Below are 20,276 nucleotides of genomic sequence, written 5' to 3' on the forward strand. Positions count from 1 at the left end.
AGGTAGGCCAGTTGTTTAACTAATTTCCTTAATTTTTGCCCGTGAAGTGATTTAAGGCGAGACACGGCAAAAACATCGGGTTTTTTTTTCACTGGTCAATTTTAAGATTTTGGGCTATTTGTCTTCTTCAATGCCTTATTTCAGACTTGTGGTGGAAAAAAAATCCAAAATACACATTTAGGTCTTTATTTTACTACATTTTGTCTATTTGCGTCTGTATATTACTCCTAAATTCAACAAAAGTTGGCGTTGTTAATCAATATGCTGCACCGCGATCGCTGTCTGCACCTGTCATAACACAAACACCGTTGAAAAGCTCTCTACTTTCTCCTGTACACAATGCTGTCGGATCCAAATATGGTAATTTGCTTTAATCAGCAACCAATCGTGAAAGTACAATGGGGCATTTAACTCTAAAAGCGAAATCTCATTGGCTGATGTCAATTTCTGACAATGTGATTCGTTCAGATGCATCACGTGACGTGCTCTGACATTTTGATGTGTGTTTTTGACTGTTTTTGACTGGGGTTCTGTTCAGTTGTTGGCCATAAATGCTGTGTTATAAGTTTTGATGTGTTTTAGGTGGTTTGTATTGTTGTTGCTGATGATTTGATAAGATATTGTGTCTGTAAATAGTTGTTTCTGCTAAAAAGTATGATTTTTTACATTACAAATCTTTAAATGCTGTTTTCTCAAAATTAGTTGTTTGTCATTCTCCAGAATAACTGAGGAAGTTTTATGGTAATATCTATTATTTTAAAATGTTACCCTATTCACCTGTCTCGCCTTAAGTTACTGGTGTGTTGTGTACTGTACTGTATAGCTGAATGCCTTATAGGCTAGCCTACTGTAAATTGTTTAGTTTAAATTAGTTGCATTTTTTTTGGCACAAAAGCTTAAATTCCACCAGGCTGCATTGTATATGGTTGATTTAACAGAAATTGGGGAGTGTGTTGTTATTCATTTCAAACCGTGCTTATTAATATATTATTATTATTTACTTATTAATTATTATTTAAGTAATTTTTTTTCTAGGAAAAACTATTGGCCCACTCACTTTTTCACTGGCCCGCCCAAAATACAATTTCTGCCTACGCCACTGCTATAGCCATGAACCTTTTGGGGTGGTTTCCCGAACAGAGATTAAGCCTAATCCTAGACTAAAATTGCCCTTTAAACAGAATTAACAGAAATCTGCTTTCTCGGTCAAGGCTTTAAATAGTCCTAGATTTAGTTTAGTCCAGAGTTTAATAAATTAATTTCCTGGAGGAAGACTAGAGTTACTCCAGGACTAAATCAAGGCTTAAATTAAACCTACCAGGAGGCAGGTTTAACTTCAGATTAACATTGTGTTTCAAAGTGGACACGTGTATTACTTGGACACACACACACACATATATATATATACAAACAGACTTTCAGCATTTCTTTTCTTTTATTCCATAGCTGGTATGTGCAGATTATTTAGCTTGCTTAAAAATAATTTGCTCTTGTTTAGTAAAAATTTTTTGATTGCAGTCTTTTTCTGATTCCATTGTTTTCCTTTGATTTGCTTCTCAGTCCCATGCAATTTTAAGCTTTTCTTGGTGCATTCCATGTTTTATAGGCAACCTCTATCATGCTAATTCAGATTAGCACAGTTGGTTTTAAATTAATCTGGTTTATTTTAGTTCAGGACTCCATAGTCCAGGTGTAACTAATCCGTACTTAATCTGTGTTTCAGAAAGACATTTTTTAAGACACGACTAACTATTCTAGATTAAGGCCTACTCCTGTCTTAATTTAAAGGAGTCATAACCTAGTATTACATTGGATACCTACTGCTGTATTATAGTCTTTCAGGCCCTTCTAAAAAAGAAAAGTGGAAAAAAAATAAACACAGACCTACTTTTACCCTTATTTCTGAAGGCATTATTGTCTTGCGAGATCAATGCGATGTTTTGGCTGTCGTGGACGCTCTATATGGCTCTGCACGCCAGTTGAAAGGGTTGTTGGGACAGCGTCATTAAAAATGAATTTCATCCACTGGTCCCTGATAGTTTCGTCCGATTTTGGGAGATAAAACACATTTACATGTTTTTTATGGCAATCAACCACAGAGCAAGTCCGGTGTGCACTCGGTTTCTCCATCTTTCTCGACTGAACTGAATATGAGGGGGAGAGGGGAAGGGGGGCTTCCTGCTGCGGTGTCCATATATGGTATATCCTACTACCTCATGACGTCAAGAGGGAGCTGAAATCAAAATCTCGTATTTGAGTGGGCGTGTACGCGCGCTGGTTTATTTACCCTGAGGTAAACAAACGCTTTACTTTTAAATATCGGCTTCCCGGCCAGTGTATAATCGTTAGTCGATCATAACATACATTGATTCTCGTGGAAAAGTGAAAATTGCAGGTTATGACTCCTTTAAACCCTGTCCGGGAAACCGCCCCTTAATGTTTAACAATTTAACTGATTGAATGATGGTTTTATTGTTCAATTTTAGTTGCTGCCACGGTCTTTTTTTTTTTTTTTTGCCTGTGGGATACCATGAAAAGGAGTTGCCGTTCTGCCAGTTTTCACCTCTGATAATATAACAGTGATTGAGAATTATACTTGCGTTTAGACTCAGAAGTATGAGGCCGTCTTTTTGTCGAGTTCTGTTGCCATGGTGAATCATAATTTCGGAGCATATTGTGCACAAGTTTTATTAACTAACTCACATACATAACTAACACTAAACAAACATACATAAACATACATTCATACATACATACAGTACATACTGTACATGCATAGGTAAAGGGGGTGAGTGATATGGAACCGGAAGCAGGAAATAGAACTATGGAAAAGATCTATTTAACATTGAAAAAGAACCATCAGATTATTTTCAGAGCACCTCATTAAATTATACTTGCATGGCATGTGCAGGGAATATTTCTTGAAGTGGTTGAAAAATTGAGTTCGTCGATGGGTCTGTGGGATTGAAGAAGAGCATGGTGGCTTCGAGCACATGGCTGTTGTGAGTCGAAGCCTGCTGCCCTGGCCTGCTGAGTCCCAAAGTGCTGAGAAGACCAGGAGTTGATCGTGGCGTCAGTGATGGTAAAGTTGCAGTTTTTCTGGATTGAAGGAGAGCATGGCAGGCAGTGTTCAGGCCTGCTGGGCCCAGGGCCCCAGTGAGGGGGAAGGGGTTTTTCAGTATCAGCAGAAGCAGTGTGGTAGCTGGATGAGACTAGCTAAGAGAGGGAAGGGTGAGCGAAGAGGCCTTTTAAAGCCTGGCAAAGGTATAGGTCTGGCACAACCAATGAGAAGGGTGGAATTTCTGGCGGGAGTTTCCTCTGTGGGAAAGATTTATGACGCTATCTCAAGTGTGGTTAGACATCTGCCTTACCTCTTTTCTGTTCATTAATACTCAGATAGATATAACAAATCCACACTGCATTCTAAGAGAAGGTGATTTACTTCAAAGTGTGAGCCATCAAATGAGGATTAATTAGATAGGAGATACAGGTAAGGTTACATTTACCGTTGGTTGTATAATAAAATACATACACTCTAAAAACTCATGGGTCAAAAATAACCCATAATGGGTTATTTTTGACCCAACTCCTGGGTTAAAAAGGGACCAACTAATTTATGGGTTATTTCAACTCAGAAAATTGGGTTATGCTTTTTGACCCAAATTCTGGGTTAAATACCTGACCCAAATGTTGGGTTTAAAAAACCAACATCTGGGTAGAAATAACCCAAAAATGAGTTGATCCTTTTTTAACCCAGGAGTTGGGTCAAAAATAACCTAACTTAACCTCACTATCCCAGTATGCCTTATTTCAGAAAATAAAACTTTGTTTTACATTATATTACACACTTCAAGCACTTTTACATTTTTATTGCATTAAATTAAAATCTATATGAAAAAACACACACTTGGACATGTTTATTTTCCTATTTATTTTAGGTCACACTGTAATAACAATATTAGAAATAAAAAATAGAAAAATAAACAACAATTCTCAGAAGAGCCTCAGGAATTTAAGCCTTGGGCCAACTTTGGGGACAAGATATTTGATAGTGTCCTCATCAAAGAGAAGAAATGCCTCCTCATCTATGTCTTCATCTGAAAGACAGAAAACAAGACAACATGAGTATTGTTAATAAGTTGAGACAATTGTGAACCACTCACCAGACACTCTTTCATTATCAAGCTAACAAATAATCACTTTTAAGGGAATGCAGTGGCTTTTTTTTTTTTTTTTACGTGGCCCAAATTGCTAGTTAACTAATGTGGTTCTTTTGCAGCATTAACGTTACCCATTTTGTGTGAATGACATCTTTTCTTTCATTAAAAAGTGTAATGACATTAATGCAAAGGTGAATATCTTGCCCATTCTTATGCATAACAGCTTAAAGACAAGGCACAATAATCTTTTAGCGTTGTGTATACCCCACTGGCGAAGAATTTGTGACTTTCACAAAATCTTGCACTGACTCATTTAAGTCTTATTAAAAAAAAAATGTAGGTATAGAGAGATGATATAAGGGCAATAAGAGTAAAATGCTCACCTCTAAAATTATCTGTCAGCTCAGACATCTGCCACTCAGTTAGCTTATCAGCGACAAAACTGTCCATTCAAGATCATGACCTGGAGAAAACATAGCAATATAGAGGTTAGCAACAATTTGAAGACTTGACCCGCTTCTTTAACTCTCACTACTTCAGCCAGTAGAGCACTGTATAATATGATAAGCACGGCGCAGCTGGAAAACATAACTCAACTATTGTGTTGCCTCGTCGCTCTGTAGCCGCGGCTATGGGGTTTGCACACCGGACGAGAAGTGCCGCGTCGCGTCTAGGACAACTCGAGGTATCGCTCAACGGACGTGCAGTCTAAGGGGCTCACACACCGGACTCGAAGCGCAGTGTAGCCGCGGTTAAAGCCGTCTTTAAAATTCGAACACATTATTCTCTATGAGTGTGTACACACACCGGCGGCGCCATCCGGCATCTGTCCGCGACACCCATATATATATAGTGTATATATCTATGCGCGACACCCAGCAACGGCTCAGGACCGTGTTCAAAATCGCGTCCGGTGTGTGATAACGTTACCTCGAGTTGTCCTACAGTAGATGTTGTCGTGATAGCCGCGGCTACATGCCAACCACAGAATTACCACGGCTAACGCTAGTCTCAACGTATTTTTTTTAGCAAATGGTGATAAACTAGGAACAGGGACATGGACACAGAAAAGTTTACATTACATCAACACTGAAAATACTCTCTTACCTTGAATATAGATGAAGTTGCACCGATGAAGCACAGGCCAAAACGGATCGAGCGCGAAAGCGACGGTTATTTCAAACGACTGTTGTGAGAAAATTCCAGAACAACTGCGGGCGAGAGAGAGAGAGAAAGCCAACCCTATAACCCAGAACATGGGTTACTCTTTGAAAAATAACCCAGAAACCCAAACAACCCATGAATTGGGTCAAAATATTAGCCCTATAACCCAGAAAATAGTTACTCTCTGAAAAAATAACCCATAATTTTAACCCAACACAAATAACCCAGAAAATGGGTTGAAGAAATAACCCAGGAGTTTTTAGAGTGTACCATAGTGTATACATACACTCTAAAAAATGCTGGGTTGTTTCTGTAAACAAATTGTTGGGTTGATTGTGCTGGGTCAAAAAGTTGGGTTGTTTGGGGTACTGTAAACACATTATTGGGTTGCTCATGCTGGGTCAAATGAGTTGTAAGGGGGTCAATTCACAAATAAACGCTGGTTGGGTTATTTTGACCCAGCAACTGGTTACTTTTTTCATTCTTTGCGGAACTTTCTGGATTCTTCACTTCTGACTTGAGGAGCACGCCACTCTGAGCAGGCAGTGTTTTATGGTAAGTTATTAATGTTTACCTATATTTTTAATAAGTTGTGGTGGTAGCAGCAAGCTAATTTCACTGTTCAACATACAGTCCTTGATATGGAAGTGTGAGGGGTAACGTATTTATTCCGTGAAACATTAATTAGCCACAGCTAGCCGGTTAGAATTTTTGACAAAATGCCGCATGTTAAATCCTTTGTTGAAATTAAACCAGATATATCAGCAGCCTTTTTGAAAATTTTAATTCTAAATTCATCATGTAATTATCGTAGGCCTATTCATTGTGGACGTTGCGTATTTAAAAGTGAGAAAAGCTTTTGTATGAAATCCATACGCGCAGTTTCCCTCACAGGGCTCGCACGTAAAATCAGCGGGAAATGAGTCTCTAATGTACGTTAGGCTAGCTAGTGAGTTGTGAGTGAAAAGTCTGCTGGTGTCGTTTTAGAAATACTCGTCTGAAGAAGTGACTGAGGTAAGTTCCAGCACAGTCTGCGTGTGTCTTGTCTGTAAAGTCTCGAACCATCGTTTCTGCCAAAAAAAAAAAAAAAAAAAAAGGCTTTCAAGAGCCTTGATATAGCCTTTTTTAGTAAATGTATGACTTGCAATCTTTATAAACATCGACCGAGGAAAGGAGAAATAGCGCCAGTTTTGAGAATAAAAGTATACCCGTTTAGTTGAACGAATGATCGTCAATATTTAAAACTTAAAAAATTTAAACTTACATGATAGCCTACCCTGTCATCTTTCATTTTATTGTGTGCAAGTTAACATCTAAACGGGCGATCATCAGCGCTGCCAGTCAGGAGATTAACGAGCAGCTTTGTGGGTTTGTGAATTTTAATGTTAAAGACACTTTATCAACATTACAGTAATATTTTACTTTTAATAAAATAATGTTTTATTTTAATGCCTTAATGTTGATAATATTTGTCAAAATTACTCTTTTATTACTATAATTCAGTTTGCAATACTGAATGCACATTTTGTTTGTTTTTCACATTTGGTCATTTGGTAATGTTTGCAATAATTTGAATTGCATATTCAGTAATAAATTGATACTTCCACAAAAAAAGCTTAACTTGCATGTCAGTTTTATTGCAACACTCTAAGTGATTGTCCGGGAAGCAGACACACTCTGTCAGTTTAAATTTAAACTTAAACGCATCTCTTTTACCTGGAATTCATATAGAACATTATACATTTCTATTATTCAAATCAGTTAAATGATTATTAGGCTGCATAGGTCAGCCGGAACCGGGGACACTTTCCTATAACACCTGATGTACTCATTATTTAATAAGAAGAATGGCATCTATGCTAATGTATGTCTTTCTGTTCATTCTTAAGTTTACTGAAGTCAGCCGGATCCGGGCCGTATCCAGATCAGAAGGTGGACCTGCGCCTGGACCCATCCATGACGCATCCCTTAAGTGCCAGCCTCATCAGCCCTGTGAAGGCCTCATAGACACGACTGATCCTCAACAAACTCGTCTCCATACTGGTGTGATGACTCCGACTTCCAACCAGATGGAACTGGATAAATATTCTGAATGTTCTTATTCAATCTGACCTCTGACCTGTAATGCTGCCTGGATCATAATCATACACTGTTCGCTCGATGACCAGAGGAGAACTGAATGCCTGAGCCTTCTCTCAAGGTTTTTTTCTCCATTCTGTCACTGATGAGTTTTGGTTCCTTGCCACTGTTGCCTTGGCTTTTGGCTTGCTTAGTTGGGGACATTTAATATTCAACAATATTATTGATTTGCCTTAAGGTGGACGATGACGCAATTTTCTTCTAGAAACAAACTTTGTTGTATTATATTCATGTTACAGTATCACTGAAGCTGCTTTGATACAATCTGTATTGTAAAAAGCGCTATATAAATAAAGATGACTTGACTAACAGGTGAGGACCAACATGGTTGAATATTTACAAAATGAGATGACTGGTGAATTGCTGCACATTCTGTCCCTCAGGGATGAAATGAGGGGGACATGTCAGACCTTTGACATTGATTAACATTTGTATTTGATAAAGTAAAGTATTAAAGAAATGTATAAAATAAAATAAAAAATGAGATTGAAATCATACAGTGGCCTCTCTTGTTTATTGTATTACAGAGATAATAATTATTTTACATTCATAATATAACAAACATTTGTTTCTAATTTTATTAAGGCAATGAGACAAGAAATAACCCAGCACATGAGTAAGACTTAACCCAGCAAAAGGGTTAATTTCACCCACTGGTTGGGTCAAATGAATGACCCAGAAATATGGTCAAATGGCAAAAACCCAGCACTTGGGTCAAACCAACCCAGCGCGTGTTCTGTCCAATAGTGACCCAGCAGTGTGGTTAAGGTTGGGTTATTTTTTAACCCAGCAGTTTTTAGAGTGTAATATGACACTGAAGAATATCAAATTTAAGAATATGTTTTAGATCTGCTGATCTTACTTCCTTACATAACATCACATGAAAAACTAAGGTGAACTACACTGTATTGGGCCTTCAAGGTGAACATGATGGCATCAATTTACTGATTAGAAGTCAGCTGTAAGTCAGCTGTCTGAACATTGTAATAGTCAGGGGTTTTGTTCTTTGATCTTCCTACTGAGAGTTGAACTATGTGTTAATGTTCTTAGTTCTCGTGACCATGTGTTGTTTAAACAATTTGGGGGGTACCATTATCTCAGTTGGGGGTAACTGCCTCTATTGTCTTTAGATGATTAGATTTAGTGGTTACCTCTAAGGCTGTGTGTAAGGTCAGCACCTTTAAGGACAGCCCACTGATATGCCTATAAGATAACTTGTAAAGTTACATTAGTTAGACTGTTTTGGAAGAACTGCAGCAACGTCAACGCGAAATCCTTAATAAAGAATAACTTCTTGAACGTGATCCCAAAGTCTCCTGGTCTCTGCTTCGAAAGAGAAATAAAAGTTTCCAACAACACAAAACATCACAATCATTCACACAGTTTCTGGGATTCACGTTCATTTCTAGCTCAGTTCATCTCTGATTAATGCAGCAAAGTCTGTATTAAGGATATATCCTGCCATTGTCTTTCTCTCTTCCGAGCACTTGGTCACATTCCTTCACACCCATGAAACCACCCCATCTGATCGTTGCCGTGATGACTAAGATCTTCTTGACCTGTTTTGGGGGAAGATGGGATTCCAGAGAGGAGTGTGAAGATTTTTATAGTACATATGCCAAATAAATATGTCTGATTTGGTCTCAGTTGTTACAATACACACACACACACACACACACACACACACACACACACACACACACATATATATTCAAATTTACATACATGTGTATGCATACTGTATATATACTCATATACATACATATATAAATACATACATACACACATATACACATTTTTTTCTTTTTTTTTTCTTTCTGTTAAGTAATTACAAATGTTTGTTTGTTGCTTGTGTTGTTTCAATTTATGCACAACAATTATACATAAACTTATCTTAGACAATTTTTCTTAAGCATCCATATATTTGTCAGAAATTAGACTGTTTTTTAAAATAATGAATGGAATTGCTCCTCTTAAGATCATCGGTGAGACCATTCCACAAGTCGACCCCTTTTACTGAAATGGTGTTCATTTTAAAGTTTGTTCTGACCATTTGTTTTTTAAACATGTTCTCTCCTCTTAGGTTATATTTCTGTTCCCTGTTTTCAAACAAACAAATACTGCTGTATCAAAAGTTGTTTCTTTTTAAAAAAAAATATAAATAATTTGTTATAGTGTTTTTCTCAATACAATTAAACAATATTATTTTAATGCAGCTTTACAAAGAATAGAAACATACAAAAATCCCCTATTAAGTCGTCAAAAGCAAAAAAAAAAAAAAAAAAAAAAACAAACTCTTATGTTGTTTAATATGGGAATGCACGACAGACTCAGTGTAAAGTTAAATCATCATAAAAACTATTATTTGAACTATAAATTCAAATAACTAGTGTAAAGTGTAAAAGACATCTGAATTGATAAAATCACGTACTTCCCTCTCACATCTTGTTAAAACAACAATTAAAATATGATGGTAGATGATACGTGTCACACACCTATAGCTGCAGAAATATGCTGAACGAATCCTCTGCAGATCTGATGGATCTAACCAGTGTCGCTAGTTGTCCTCCTGGGCCTGGTGTCCAGTTTGACTCATTTCATGTGTTCCAGTTCCTTCGTCTGTATTGTCTCCCGTCTGCCTCCGTCGACATGTCTTGATATCAAATTTAGATAAAACTAGAGCCACCAGAGCCACCAGAGCCACCAGAGCCCCCACCCCGAAACACAATCCAACTATCAAAGGTGTCTCTACAGGTGGAAGGAGGACAAGTGGGAAGAGAACACAGTTATTATTTTTAAAGTGTTTTTTTTCATTTTTAAACTCACTGTTTAAATATTTTGTAAGCCTCTCAATGCCCCCTGTTGTACTTTGTTGTTCAGTGTCACTAGTTGTGTTACCTGTCCTGTTCAGATCTCCCTGTGGTTCTGTGGATGGTTCTGTAAAGATATTGAAAGGTCAGTGCTTGGTTTGAGCAGTAACAGAATCCACACCACCAGAAGAACACAAACAGTCCCACTGCACCAGTCAAACCTCAAAGCTCTACTGCAGGACGACAGCACTTTTTATTTTCTAAATGTTTAAAAATCACTTAAAGTTTCTGTAAAGCTCTTAATGCCTCATGGTTTACTTACTCGGTTGTTCGATGTCCCTCAGTCTTCCCTCTGAGTCTGAGTCTGGACTAGATTCTGTAGAGAATATTAAAAGGTTAATCATACAGTTTAGCATTTTTGCTGTTCAAATCATGATTAATAAACCTCAGCTGTTCAAATGCAGTAAAATATTTCTAAACATCTTCTCTGACCTGTGACTGAGACTGTGACTGTGATCCAGATTTCTCCTTTAGAGTCCAGAACTCTGTAGGTTCCAGCGTCATTGGCTATAAATGCTTTAATGATCAGAGTCGCATCACTGTCATTCAATCGATCACTGCTGTTGACCCCGTGACCTCTCGTCCACACCTCCTTCCACTCTCCACTAGAGTTTCTCTCCACTTTATCAGCACTGATCAACAGAACATCCAACTTCAGATCCTCTCCTTTCTGCACAGAGATCTCATCTGAGGAGGAACAGAAATACTTTATGTGTTATTTTATTTGTTGGTATCATGCAATCAAGGCTATAAAAGCACAATTTAGGATCGGGGAACTAAATGTCACAATCTACAAAAGCACTTCTGATGCTCTGATCAGTTTTACTTTACCTTGAATATGAAGATGGTATTCACTAGATTTTGAGTCCTGCACGTAGTGATCAACATCGTAATAGACTGTCAGAAAGTATGTCCCAGCATCACTGAAGCTCAGATTCCTGATGATCACGTCACATGCTCCTTTTATAAATACTCGGCTAGTGCAGTTTTCAGTCTTACAAACATCAATTGGATTCCTTTTATTAAATTTAATGTCCGAAATCGTATTGCCCTTAAATTCACATGTTAGAGTGGCGTTGCCTCCCTTTTTTTCTGTCACATGTATAGGGGTGTTTCCCACAGGGAGGATTCCTGCAAATACATACAGTATAATATTCATTCATACAAACTATTAATACTGGAAAATACATTTGGGGTTTCTGTCTATTCTCTGTAACTGAGGTCATTATAAAATATTCTAGTAGAGTTATTTTAGTATTTCTTTTGCTATTTCATCACACAATATCTGTGAACTGATGATGGAGTTTCTCCAATATTCATATGCCTGCACTGTAAAAAGTGGTAATGTGCAATTATTCCCTTTAAGAGCTACATTTCCACCTGATGTAGGGCCAGATTTACTAACAGCTTGCACCAGCACAAACCCTCTCTTGGTGTTAAAAACTACTGTCAGGATTTACTAAAGACACGCAGTGAAAAAAATGTGCTGAAAAGAACTTATTGTAAATGCATTTGTAGGAGTTTTTATGGGAGAAGAGTATTTAAATGGATTGAAGGTGATTTATTAAGGTTTCCGCTCGTCAATTTACTGGGATTTGCGTCATTATTTACAGCCCCAAAAAAGGCAGTAAATAATGGTCTTAAACCGGTTGCTAATTTGCGCTGCTCATGGTAGATTGCTTTGGTCATTATGGAAATGAAGATCACGAGCTGAACTTTACACTTTTTACACGCTTTTATGGGATTGCGCTCTCACATTAATTTGCCCTGTTTAGTTAATCTGGCTCATCTGAAGTAAATCTGGCTCATTGTCATGGCTGTAGCATTGTTTTTCAAGAATATGAACTTAGCATGTTTGCTAAATGCCTACAAACATAATATGGTATTTTATGCTTTAGTACAGACAAAAGAATTACAAACGGCACCTTTAATATTTCACATTCTTATGACAATAATGTAAATCTGTAGCTGATGTGTCAGTGCACTTACAGTGAATTCCTGAACAGTGTTTATTAAAAAATTAAACTAGAATGAACTGCAGAGATGAGTCAGTGATGTCATGGTGTGTGTGATGATGTAATATGGAGAGAAATGTACATGATCAATCCACAAATGTCCACTAAAGTCTCTTGGCTGAGTGACACAACAGAGAAACGGTAAGAATAACTCCACATGGAACTGAAAATCGAACAGTTAAATTTTTTTAAAATAATTTACTGACCGATATGATAGACGAAGCAAAACACCAGCAGCAGAAAACTCCATCTGAACCTGAAGAGAAAACAACAGAAGAGTTGGCTATACATCACAAACACATTTATTAGTGGTAAAACAATATAACTGACCGTCATACAGCCAACTCTACATTTTCACTGTTATTGTTATACTTAAAGATTTACCATGTGAATATTGAACTTGATAAAACTGTCCATGTAAGATCAGCATGAAAGAAACATCAAACTAAAGCAAAATTAGCTCAAAATCAAGCAAATTAGCTCTAAAGAAATATTAATAATCATAACTTGTTATAATTGGATCAGTTAATAGAATTAACTTAATGTAGTCAAATTAATATTACAATCAATTAACCTGTTTGTGCCAGTTTTAATTGTTTATTAACTCTAAGAAATGTACATTTCCGGGGAAGGGAAATGTCTTTCTTACTTTACAGTACTACTGAGAGCAAGTAATCAAGATCTGTGATTAGAGACTCCAGTTATGAGCTCGAGACACAGACAACTTTACGTGTGACATGAACAAGACCTTATTAACTACTAAACACTTAAACTACTCTCACATACATACACACACATACATGCATACAGTTTACCAAGGAAAAGAGAGAGCTGAAGCAGAATACAGGAGAGCAAGAAGTTACAGCATTGTCTGAAATTCAGCAGATCAAGAGCCTTGAGCAAACCATCAGTTTAGTTCTAACACGCCCTTCTTTAAAGGGGTAAGGATACTTAATCTATCAAATAATGAGACTAAGTTTGATACTTGCATGTCTCGCCCATTTGAATTAAACTGTCCTGATGTAATTTGTTGAGGCTCCAGTTGATCTTTGCTGATGTGGTCTTGATGAGAGAGAACCAGTGGGAGAAAACTTAGAAAGTCCTTAGAAAACTTCTAGTTCAGCATCATCTGCACATCAGGATTTCTCAGAAAAGGACTAAGAGACTAAGAGGCGTAATCTTGTGATCAGTGTTTTTTAAAGATGTGGTGTGTGAGGTGGAGGTGGATGTGTGTGAGTGTTTTCCTTAGGAGGGAAATTTTTACGACCCTCTAGCGGGGCATTTGAATATGTAATTTAGGTGTTTAAGGAAAGAATCTTCAAGATTCTTATATTATTATTAATACTTATACTTAATACTTATATTATGCCTCAAAATGTTAGCAAAATGTAATGTGAATTAACAAATGGGGATTGGAGTTTATAGAGACTAAACCTGCTACACTTATGATTTTGGTTAACCATAATATGCAAGTCTGAAACATTAATCCAAAAGAGTTTAAAATAGAAAATTAATACATAGGCCAAAGAAATAATAGTATCAAAGACACTACACAAGACAGTAAATCATTCACACTCTCCTGGTGTCACATGTCTGTCTTGTCTTGTTCTGCACTTGGGTGTTTGTTATGTTGTGCCATGTGCTGGTGTCATTGTTAGCCCCGCCCTACTTGTTATCTGATTATTGTTTGAGTTCTCCCACCTGTTCCCCCTGATTAGTTTCCCTTTATTAGTTCCCTCTTGTTTGCAGTCTGTGTGGATCGTTGTCTCTGTTTTCCCCTGTGTTATGTTTTGAGTATTTGCCTGCCTTGTTTTTCCCCCATGAGGGAGTTTTGGTTTTTGGTCTGTTTTGTTGTTTATTCATTAAAATTCCTTTCTGCACTTGAATCCTCGCCTCACCTTTTGACTTCCCGTGACAGAACGATCCACCTAGAATGAGGATTCAGCAAAGGGATTCCTGCCCTCACCTGGAGCGAATCATGAAACTCAGCGGGTTGGTTTCCCTCCGACAGCAGGGGACCAGGGTGAAGGATTTCGCCCGGAAATTCAGCGCGGCTGCAGAGGGACTCGGGCTTGGGGATATAGTCCTCAAAGATGTATTTAATATTTGTTTGGATGTTCCCTTGCCTCAGTGGGAGATGAAGGGGCTGGAAATTTTAGACTTCCCGGGTTTCGCTAAGTATCTCCACCATCGTGCTCGGTGGGATACATCGGACCCGCCTGCATCCCCGCTGCCCAGCCCAGAGAACGCATCGCCGCTGCCCAGCCCAGAGAACGCATCGCCGCTGCCCAGCCCAGAGAACGCATCGCCGCTGCCCAGCCCAGAGAACGCATCGCCGCTGCCCAGCCCAGAGAACGCATCGCCGCTGCCCAGCCCAGAGAACGCATCGCCGCTGCCCAGCCCAGAGAACGCATCGCCGCTGCCCAGCCCAGAGAACGCATCGCCGCTGCCCAGCCCAGAGAACGCATCGCCGCTGCCCAGCCCAGAGAACGCATCGCCGCTGCCCAGCCCAGAGAACGCATCGCCGCTGCCCAGCCCAGAGAACGCATCGCCGCTGCCCAGCCCAGAGAACGCATCGCCGCTGCCCAGCCCAGAGAACGCATCGCCGCTGCCCAGCCCAGAGAACGCATCGCCGCTGCCCAGCCCAGAGAACGCATCGCCGCTGCCCAGCCCAGAGAACGCATCGCCGCTGCCCAGCCCAGAGAACGCATCGCCGCTGCCCAGCCCAGAGAACGCATCGCCGCTGCCCAGCCCAGAGAACGCATCGCCGCTGCCCAGCCCAGAGAACGCATCGCCGCTGCCCAGCCCAGAGAACGCATCGCCGCTGCCCAGCCCAGAGAACGCATCGCCGCTGCCCAGCCCAGAGAACGCATCGCCGCTGCCCAGCCCAGAGAACGCATCGCCGCTGCCCAGCCCAGAGAACGCATCGCCGCTGCCCAGCCCAGAGAACGCATCGCCGCTGCCCAGCCCAGAGAACGCATCGCCGCTGCCCAGCCCAGAGAACGCATCGCCGCTGCCCAGCCCAGAGAACGCATCGCCGCTGCCCAGCCCAGAGAACGCATCGCCGCTGCCCAGCCCAGAGAACGCATCGCCGCTGCCCAGCCCAGAGAACGCATCGCCGCTGCCCAGCCCAGAGAACGCATCGCCGCTGCCCAGCCCAGAGAACGCATCGCCGCTGCCCAGCCCAGAGAACGCATCGCCGCTGCCCAGCCCAGAGAACGCATCGCCGCTGCCCAGCCCAGAGAACGCATCGCCGCTGCCCAGCCCAGAGAACGCATCGCCGCTGCCCAGCCCAGAGAACGCATCGCCGCTGCCCAGCCCAGAGAACGCATCGCCGCTGCCCAGCCCAGAGAACGCATCGCCGCTGCCCAGCCCAGAGAACGCATCGCCGCTGCCCAGCCCAGAGAACGCATCGCCGCTGCCCAGCCCAGAGAACGCATCGCCGCTGCCCAGCCCAGAGAACGCATCGCCGCTGCCCAGCCCAGAGAACGCATCGCCGCTGCCCAGCCCAGAGAACGCATCGCCGCTGCCCAGCCCAGAGAACGCATCGCCGCTGCCCAGCCCAGAGAACGCATCGCCGCTGCCCAGCCCAGAGAACGCATCGCCGCTGCCCAGCCCAGAGAACGCATCGCCGCTGCCCAGCCCAGAGAACGCATCGCCGCTGCCCAGCCCAGAGAACGCATCGCCGCTGCCCAGCCCAGAGAACGCATCGCCGCTGCCCAGCCCAGAGCTCCATCCACCATTAACTCCGTCCAGACCTGAACCTGCACCTCACCATCGAAGACGGCGGAGGAAGAGGAAGACCTCCGGCCTCCCCAATATCCCGGAGGATTCCGTTGCGGAGGAGCCAGAGACGGTTCACGTCACGTCTGCCCAGCCAGAGACTGTTCATGTCAAGTCTGCCGAGCCGGTGTCTTCGGACAGGATGGCCGCCGCCGAGGGTGTTCCCGTCACATCTGCTGAGCCTGTGTCTTCGGACAAGATGGCCACCGCTGAACCTGTTCACGTTTCGCCTGTCGAGCCTGTGTCTTCGGACAAGATGGTCGCCGCCGAGAGTGTTCCCGTCACGTCTGCTGAGCCTGTGTCTTCGGACAAGATGGCCACCACTGAACCTGTTCACGTTACGCCTGTAGAGCCTGTGTCTTCGGACAAGAAGGTCACTACCAAGACTGGGTCTTCGGACAAGATGGCCGCCGTCGAGCCTGTGTCTGGGCCGGTGGTGTCTGTTCCTGAGCCTGAGCCCTCAGTGACCGCGACACTGGCCATTATGGCCACAGCCATGTGGTGTGTGTGGGCTACACACACACTTGAGCCGGTGGTGTCTGTTCCTGAGCCGGTGGTGTCTGTTCCTGAGCCGGTGGTGTCTGTTCCTGAGCCGGTGGTGTCTGTTCCTGAGCCGGTGATGTCTGTTCCTGTTCCTGAGCCGGAGCCAGTGTCCGTCCCTGAGCCGGAGCACGCGTCCGTCCCTGAGCCGGAGCACGCGTCCGTCCCTGAGCCGGAGCCCGCGTCCGTCCCTGAGCCGGAGCCCGCGTCCGTCCCTGAGCCGGAGCCCGCGTCCGTCCCTGAGCCGGAGCCCGCGTCCGTCCCTGAGCCGGAGCCCGCGTCCGTCCCTGAGCCGGAGCCCGCGTCCGTCCCTGAGCCGGAGCCCGCGTCCGTCCCTGAGCCGGAGCCCGCGTCCGTCCCTGAGCCGGAGCCCGCGTCCGTCCCTGAGCCGGAGCCCGCGTCCGTCCCTGAGCCGGAGCCCGCGTCCGTCCCTGAGCCGGAGCCCGCGTCCGTCCCTGAGCCGGAGCCCGCGTCCGTCCCTGAGCCGGAGCCCGCGTCTGTCCCTGAGCCGGAGCCCGCGTCTGTCCCTGAGCCGGAGCCCGCGTCTGTCCCTGAGCCGGAGCCCGCGTCTGTCCCTGAGCCGGAGCCCGCGTCTGTCCCTGAGCCGGAGCCCGCGTCTGTCCCTGAGCCGGAGCCCGCGTCTGTCCCTGAGCCGGAGCCCGCGTCTGTCCCTGAGCCGGAGCCCGCGTCTGTCCCTGAGCCGGAGCCCGCGTCTGTCCCTGAGCCGGAGCCAGTGTCTGTCCCTGAGCCGGAGCCAGTGTCTGTTCCTGAGCCGGAGCCAGTGTCTGTTCCTGAGCCGGAGCCAGTGTCTGTTCCTGAGCCGGAGCCAGTGTCTGTTCCTGAGCCGGAGCCAGTGTCTGTTCCTGAGCCGGAGCCAGTGTCTGTTCCTGAGCCGGAGCCAGTGTCTGTTCCTGAGCCGGAGCCAGTGTCTGTTCCTGAGCCGGAGCCAGTGTCTGTTCCTGAGCCGGAGCCAGTGTCTGTTCCTGAGCCGGAGCCAGTGTCTGTTCCTGAGCCGGAGCCAGTGTCTGTTCCTGAGCCGGAGCCAGTGTCTGTTCCTGAGCCGGAGCCAGTGTCTGTTCCTGAGCCGGAGCCAGTGTCTGTTCCTGAGCCGGAGCCAGTGTCTGTTCCTGAGCCGGAGCCAGTGTCTGTTCCTGAGCCGGAGCCAGTGTCTGTTCCTGAGCCGGAGCCAGTGTCTGTTCCTGAGCCGGAGCCAGTGTCTGTTCCTGAGCCGGAGCCAGTGTCTGTTCCTGAGCCGGAGCCAGTGTCTGTTCCTGAGCCGGAGCCAGTGTCTGTTCCTGAGCCGGAGCCCGTGTCTGTTCCTGAGCCGGAGCCCGTGTCTGTTCCTGAGCCGGAGCCCGTGTCTGTTCCTGAGCCGGAGCCCGTGTCTGTTCCTGAGCCGGAGCCCGTGTCTGTTCCTGTGCCTGTTCTGGTGCCTGTTCTTGTGTCTATGTCCGTTCCTGGGCCGGTGGTGTCTGAGTCGGAGCCGGTGGGACTAGTTCCAGTGCCTGAGCCGGTGATGCCAATTCCAGGGCCTGAGTCGGTGGTGCCAGTTCCAGGGCCTGAGCCGGTGGTGCCAGTCCCAGTGCCTGAGCCGGTGGGGTTTGTTCCAGTTCCACCGCCGTGGTCGCCCGAGGGGTCTTCTCCGCCCTGGCCGCCCGAGGGGTCTTCTCCGCCCTGGCCGCCCGAGGGGTCTTCACCGCCCTGGCCGCCCGAGGGGTCTTCACCGCCGTGGCCGCCCGAGGGGTCTTCACCACCGTGGCCGCCCGAGGGGTCTTCTCCGCCCTGGCCGCCCGAGGGAAAGTCTCCGCACTGGCCACCCGAAGGAGAGTCTCCGATCTGGCCGTCCGAGGGAAAGTCTCCGCCCTGGCCGCCCGAGGGAAAGTCTCCGCCCTGGCCGCCCGAGGGAAAGTCTCCGCCCTGGCCACCCGAGGGAAAGTCTCCGCCCTGGCCGCCCGATGGACAATCTGCTCCACCCTGGCCGCCTGATGGACTGTTTGTCTCTTCCGTCCCGCCCTGTTCTGTCCCTCCCGTCCCGCCCTGGTCTGTTCCTCCCGTCCCGCCCTGGTTGGTTCCTCCAGTCCCGCCCTGTTCTGTCCCTCCCGTCCCGCCCTGGCCTGTCCCTCCGTCCCGCCCTGGTCTGTCCCCCCCGTTCTAGTGGAGTGTCTGGAAGCCACTCCTTATGGAGGGGGTTATGTCACATGTCTGTCTTGTCTTGTTCTGCACTTGGGTGTTTGTTATGTTGTGCCATGTGCTGGTGTCATTGTTAGCCCCGCCCTACTTGTTATCTGATTATTGTTTGAGTTCTCCCACCTGTTCCCCCTGATTAGTTTCCCTTTATTAGTTCCCTCTTGTTTGCAGTCTGTGTGGATCGTTGTCTCTGTTTTCCCCTGTGTTATGTTTTGAGTATTTGCCTGCCTTGTTTTTCCCCCACGAGGGAGTTTTGGTTTTTGGTCTGTTTTGTTGTTTATTCATTAAAATTCCTTTCTGCACTTGAATCCTCGCCTCACCTTTTGACTTCCCGTGACACCTGGGATGCATGTTCATTTATAGATCAGTTCGTCTAAAAAATGAATGCAGGAAAGTCTGTTTTAAGGTCTGTTTCTGTCTTTCCTATGACCTTGACCTCATGAATACATCTTTCACAGCAATACAGCATCTTATCTGATCGCCGCCCGACGACTGAAACCTTTCCTGCTCTCTTGTGTCTTTTAGAAGGATGTTTCATTTTTAGAGTGGGCTTTAAAGCTTATTTGTTAAATGTAACATATTAATGTGTCTGATAGTCTCAGTCATTACACTATCATCTGAATCTTCGGTTTTATAAATGACTCCACTGTAATCCTTGAAACTCAAAATGATCCGTCAAACCCAAAGTCAATGGACAAACAGAAAGTTTATAAAATAATTTTTCCTGCTATCCTCTCATCGGATTAATCAATTCAGAATAATCTAATAATTATATTAATAACCCTACAAATAAGAAAACAGTTGTAATCATCATAATCACACAACTGGAAACATTCACTACACGGCGATGATTCATTTACTTGTTATAGCAGGTTTAGTTTTCCACAAACAGACAAAACTATTGGTTTAATAACACAAACTTGCACAGGCTGGGTTTATATTTAAAAACATGAAAACTTACATGGTAAAAGTTTTGATTGAGGCTTTTGTTCTGGTGTCCAAATGTGTAAAACCACAGCAAAATGAAAACTGAAAGTTTATTCCACACATGAGAGTGTTTTAGGAGTACATGTCACTTCCCACTAAAGGTGGAGTCTAACGGGTTATTACTGTCCTCTACTGGTTATTCTTTCAGAGCAGATTGAGCTGTTGGAAGATTTACATTATATTGCATGGTGTTCAGTGACTGAAAAGATTTTATGATTTTTTTAATTTAATCTATTGCATATGTATGGAAGCTGGTTTCCGCCACAGAATAAAACATTTTAAAAGATAATTGCAACAGTTTATCTCACAATTGCGAGTTTACATCTCACAATTCTGAATTTTTATCTCAGAATTACGTGATATAAAGTCGCAATTGCAGGTTATAAAGTCAGAATTTCACAATTGCGACTATATAACCTGCAATTGCGACT

General features: G+C 44.0%; 2 protein-coding genes across 2 annotated transcripts in view; both read right to left on the bottom strand.

The window, feature by feature from the left end:
* LOC311300339 (uncharacterized protein) overlaps positions 1-20,276 on the bottom strand; it is a 171,029-nt gene that overhangs the window by 41,050 nt on the left and 109,703 nt on the right. The gene's annotated exons all lie outside the window — the stretch shown is intronic.
* LOC311300316 (uncharacterized protein) lies at positions 7,958-19,875 on the bottom strand. The gene is made up of 9 exons (XM_084424552.1): positions 19,820-19,875; positions 13,338-13,410; positions 12,555-12,604; positions 11,165-11,464; positions 10,766-11,020; positions 10,596-10,649; positions 10,362-10,400; positions 9,959-10,211; positions 7,958-9,022 (listed from the first exon to the last, which is right to left on the bottom strand). Coding segments are annotated over exons 2-8 (891 nt in total). The 5' UTR covers positions 13,340-13,410; positions 19,820-19,875; the 3' UTR covers positions 7,958-9,022; positions 9,959-10,020.

This window comes from Rutilus rutilus, assembly GCF_951802725.1.
Source record: "Rutilus rutilus genome assembly, chromosome: 11".
NCBI lineage: Eukaryota > Metazoa > Chordata > Actinopteri > Cypriniformes > Leuciscidae > Rutilus > Rutilus rutilus.

Bases quoted from the DNA above. Each gene is read 5' to 3' on its own strand.
- LOC311300316 (XM_084424552.1), bottom strand. The intron at 11,465-12,554 runs GTCAGTAAATTA...ATGTATTTGCAG, and splicing joins TTGCTTCGTCTATCATATCG to GAATCCTCCCTGTGGGAAAC. The intron at 10,650-10,765 runs GTCAGAGAAGAT...TATTCTCTACAG, and splicing joins AGTCACAGTCTCAGTCACAG to AATCTAGTCCAGACTCAGAC.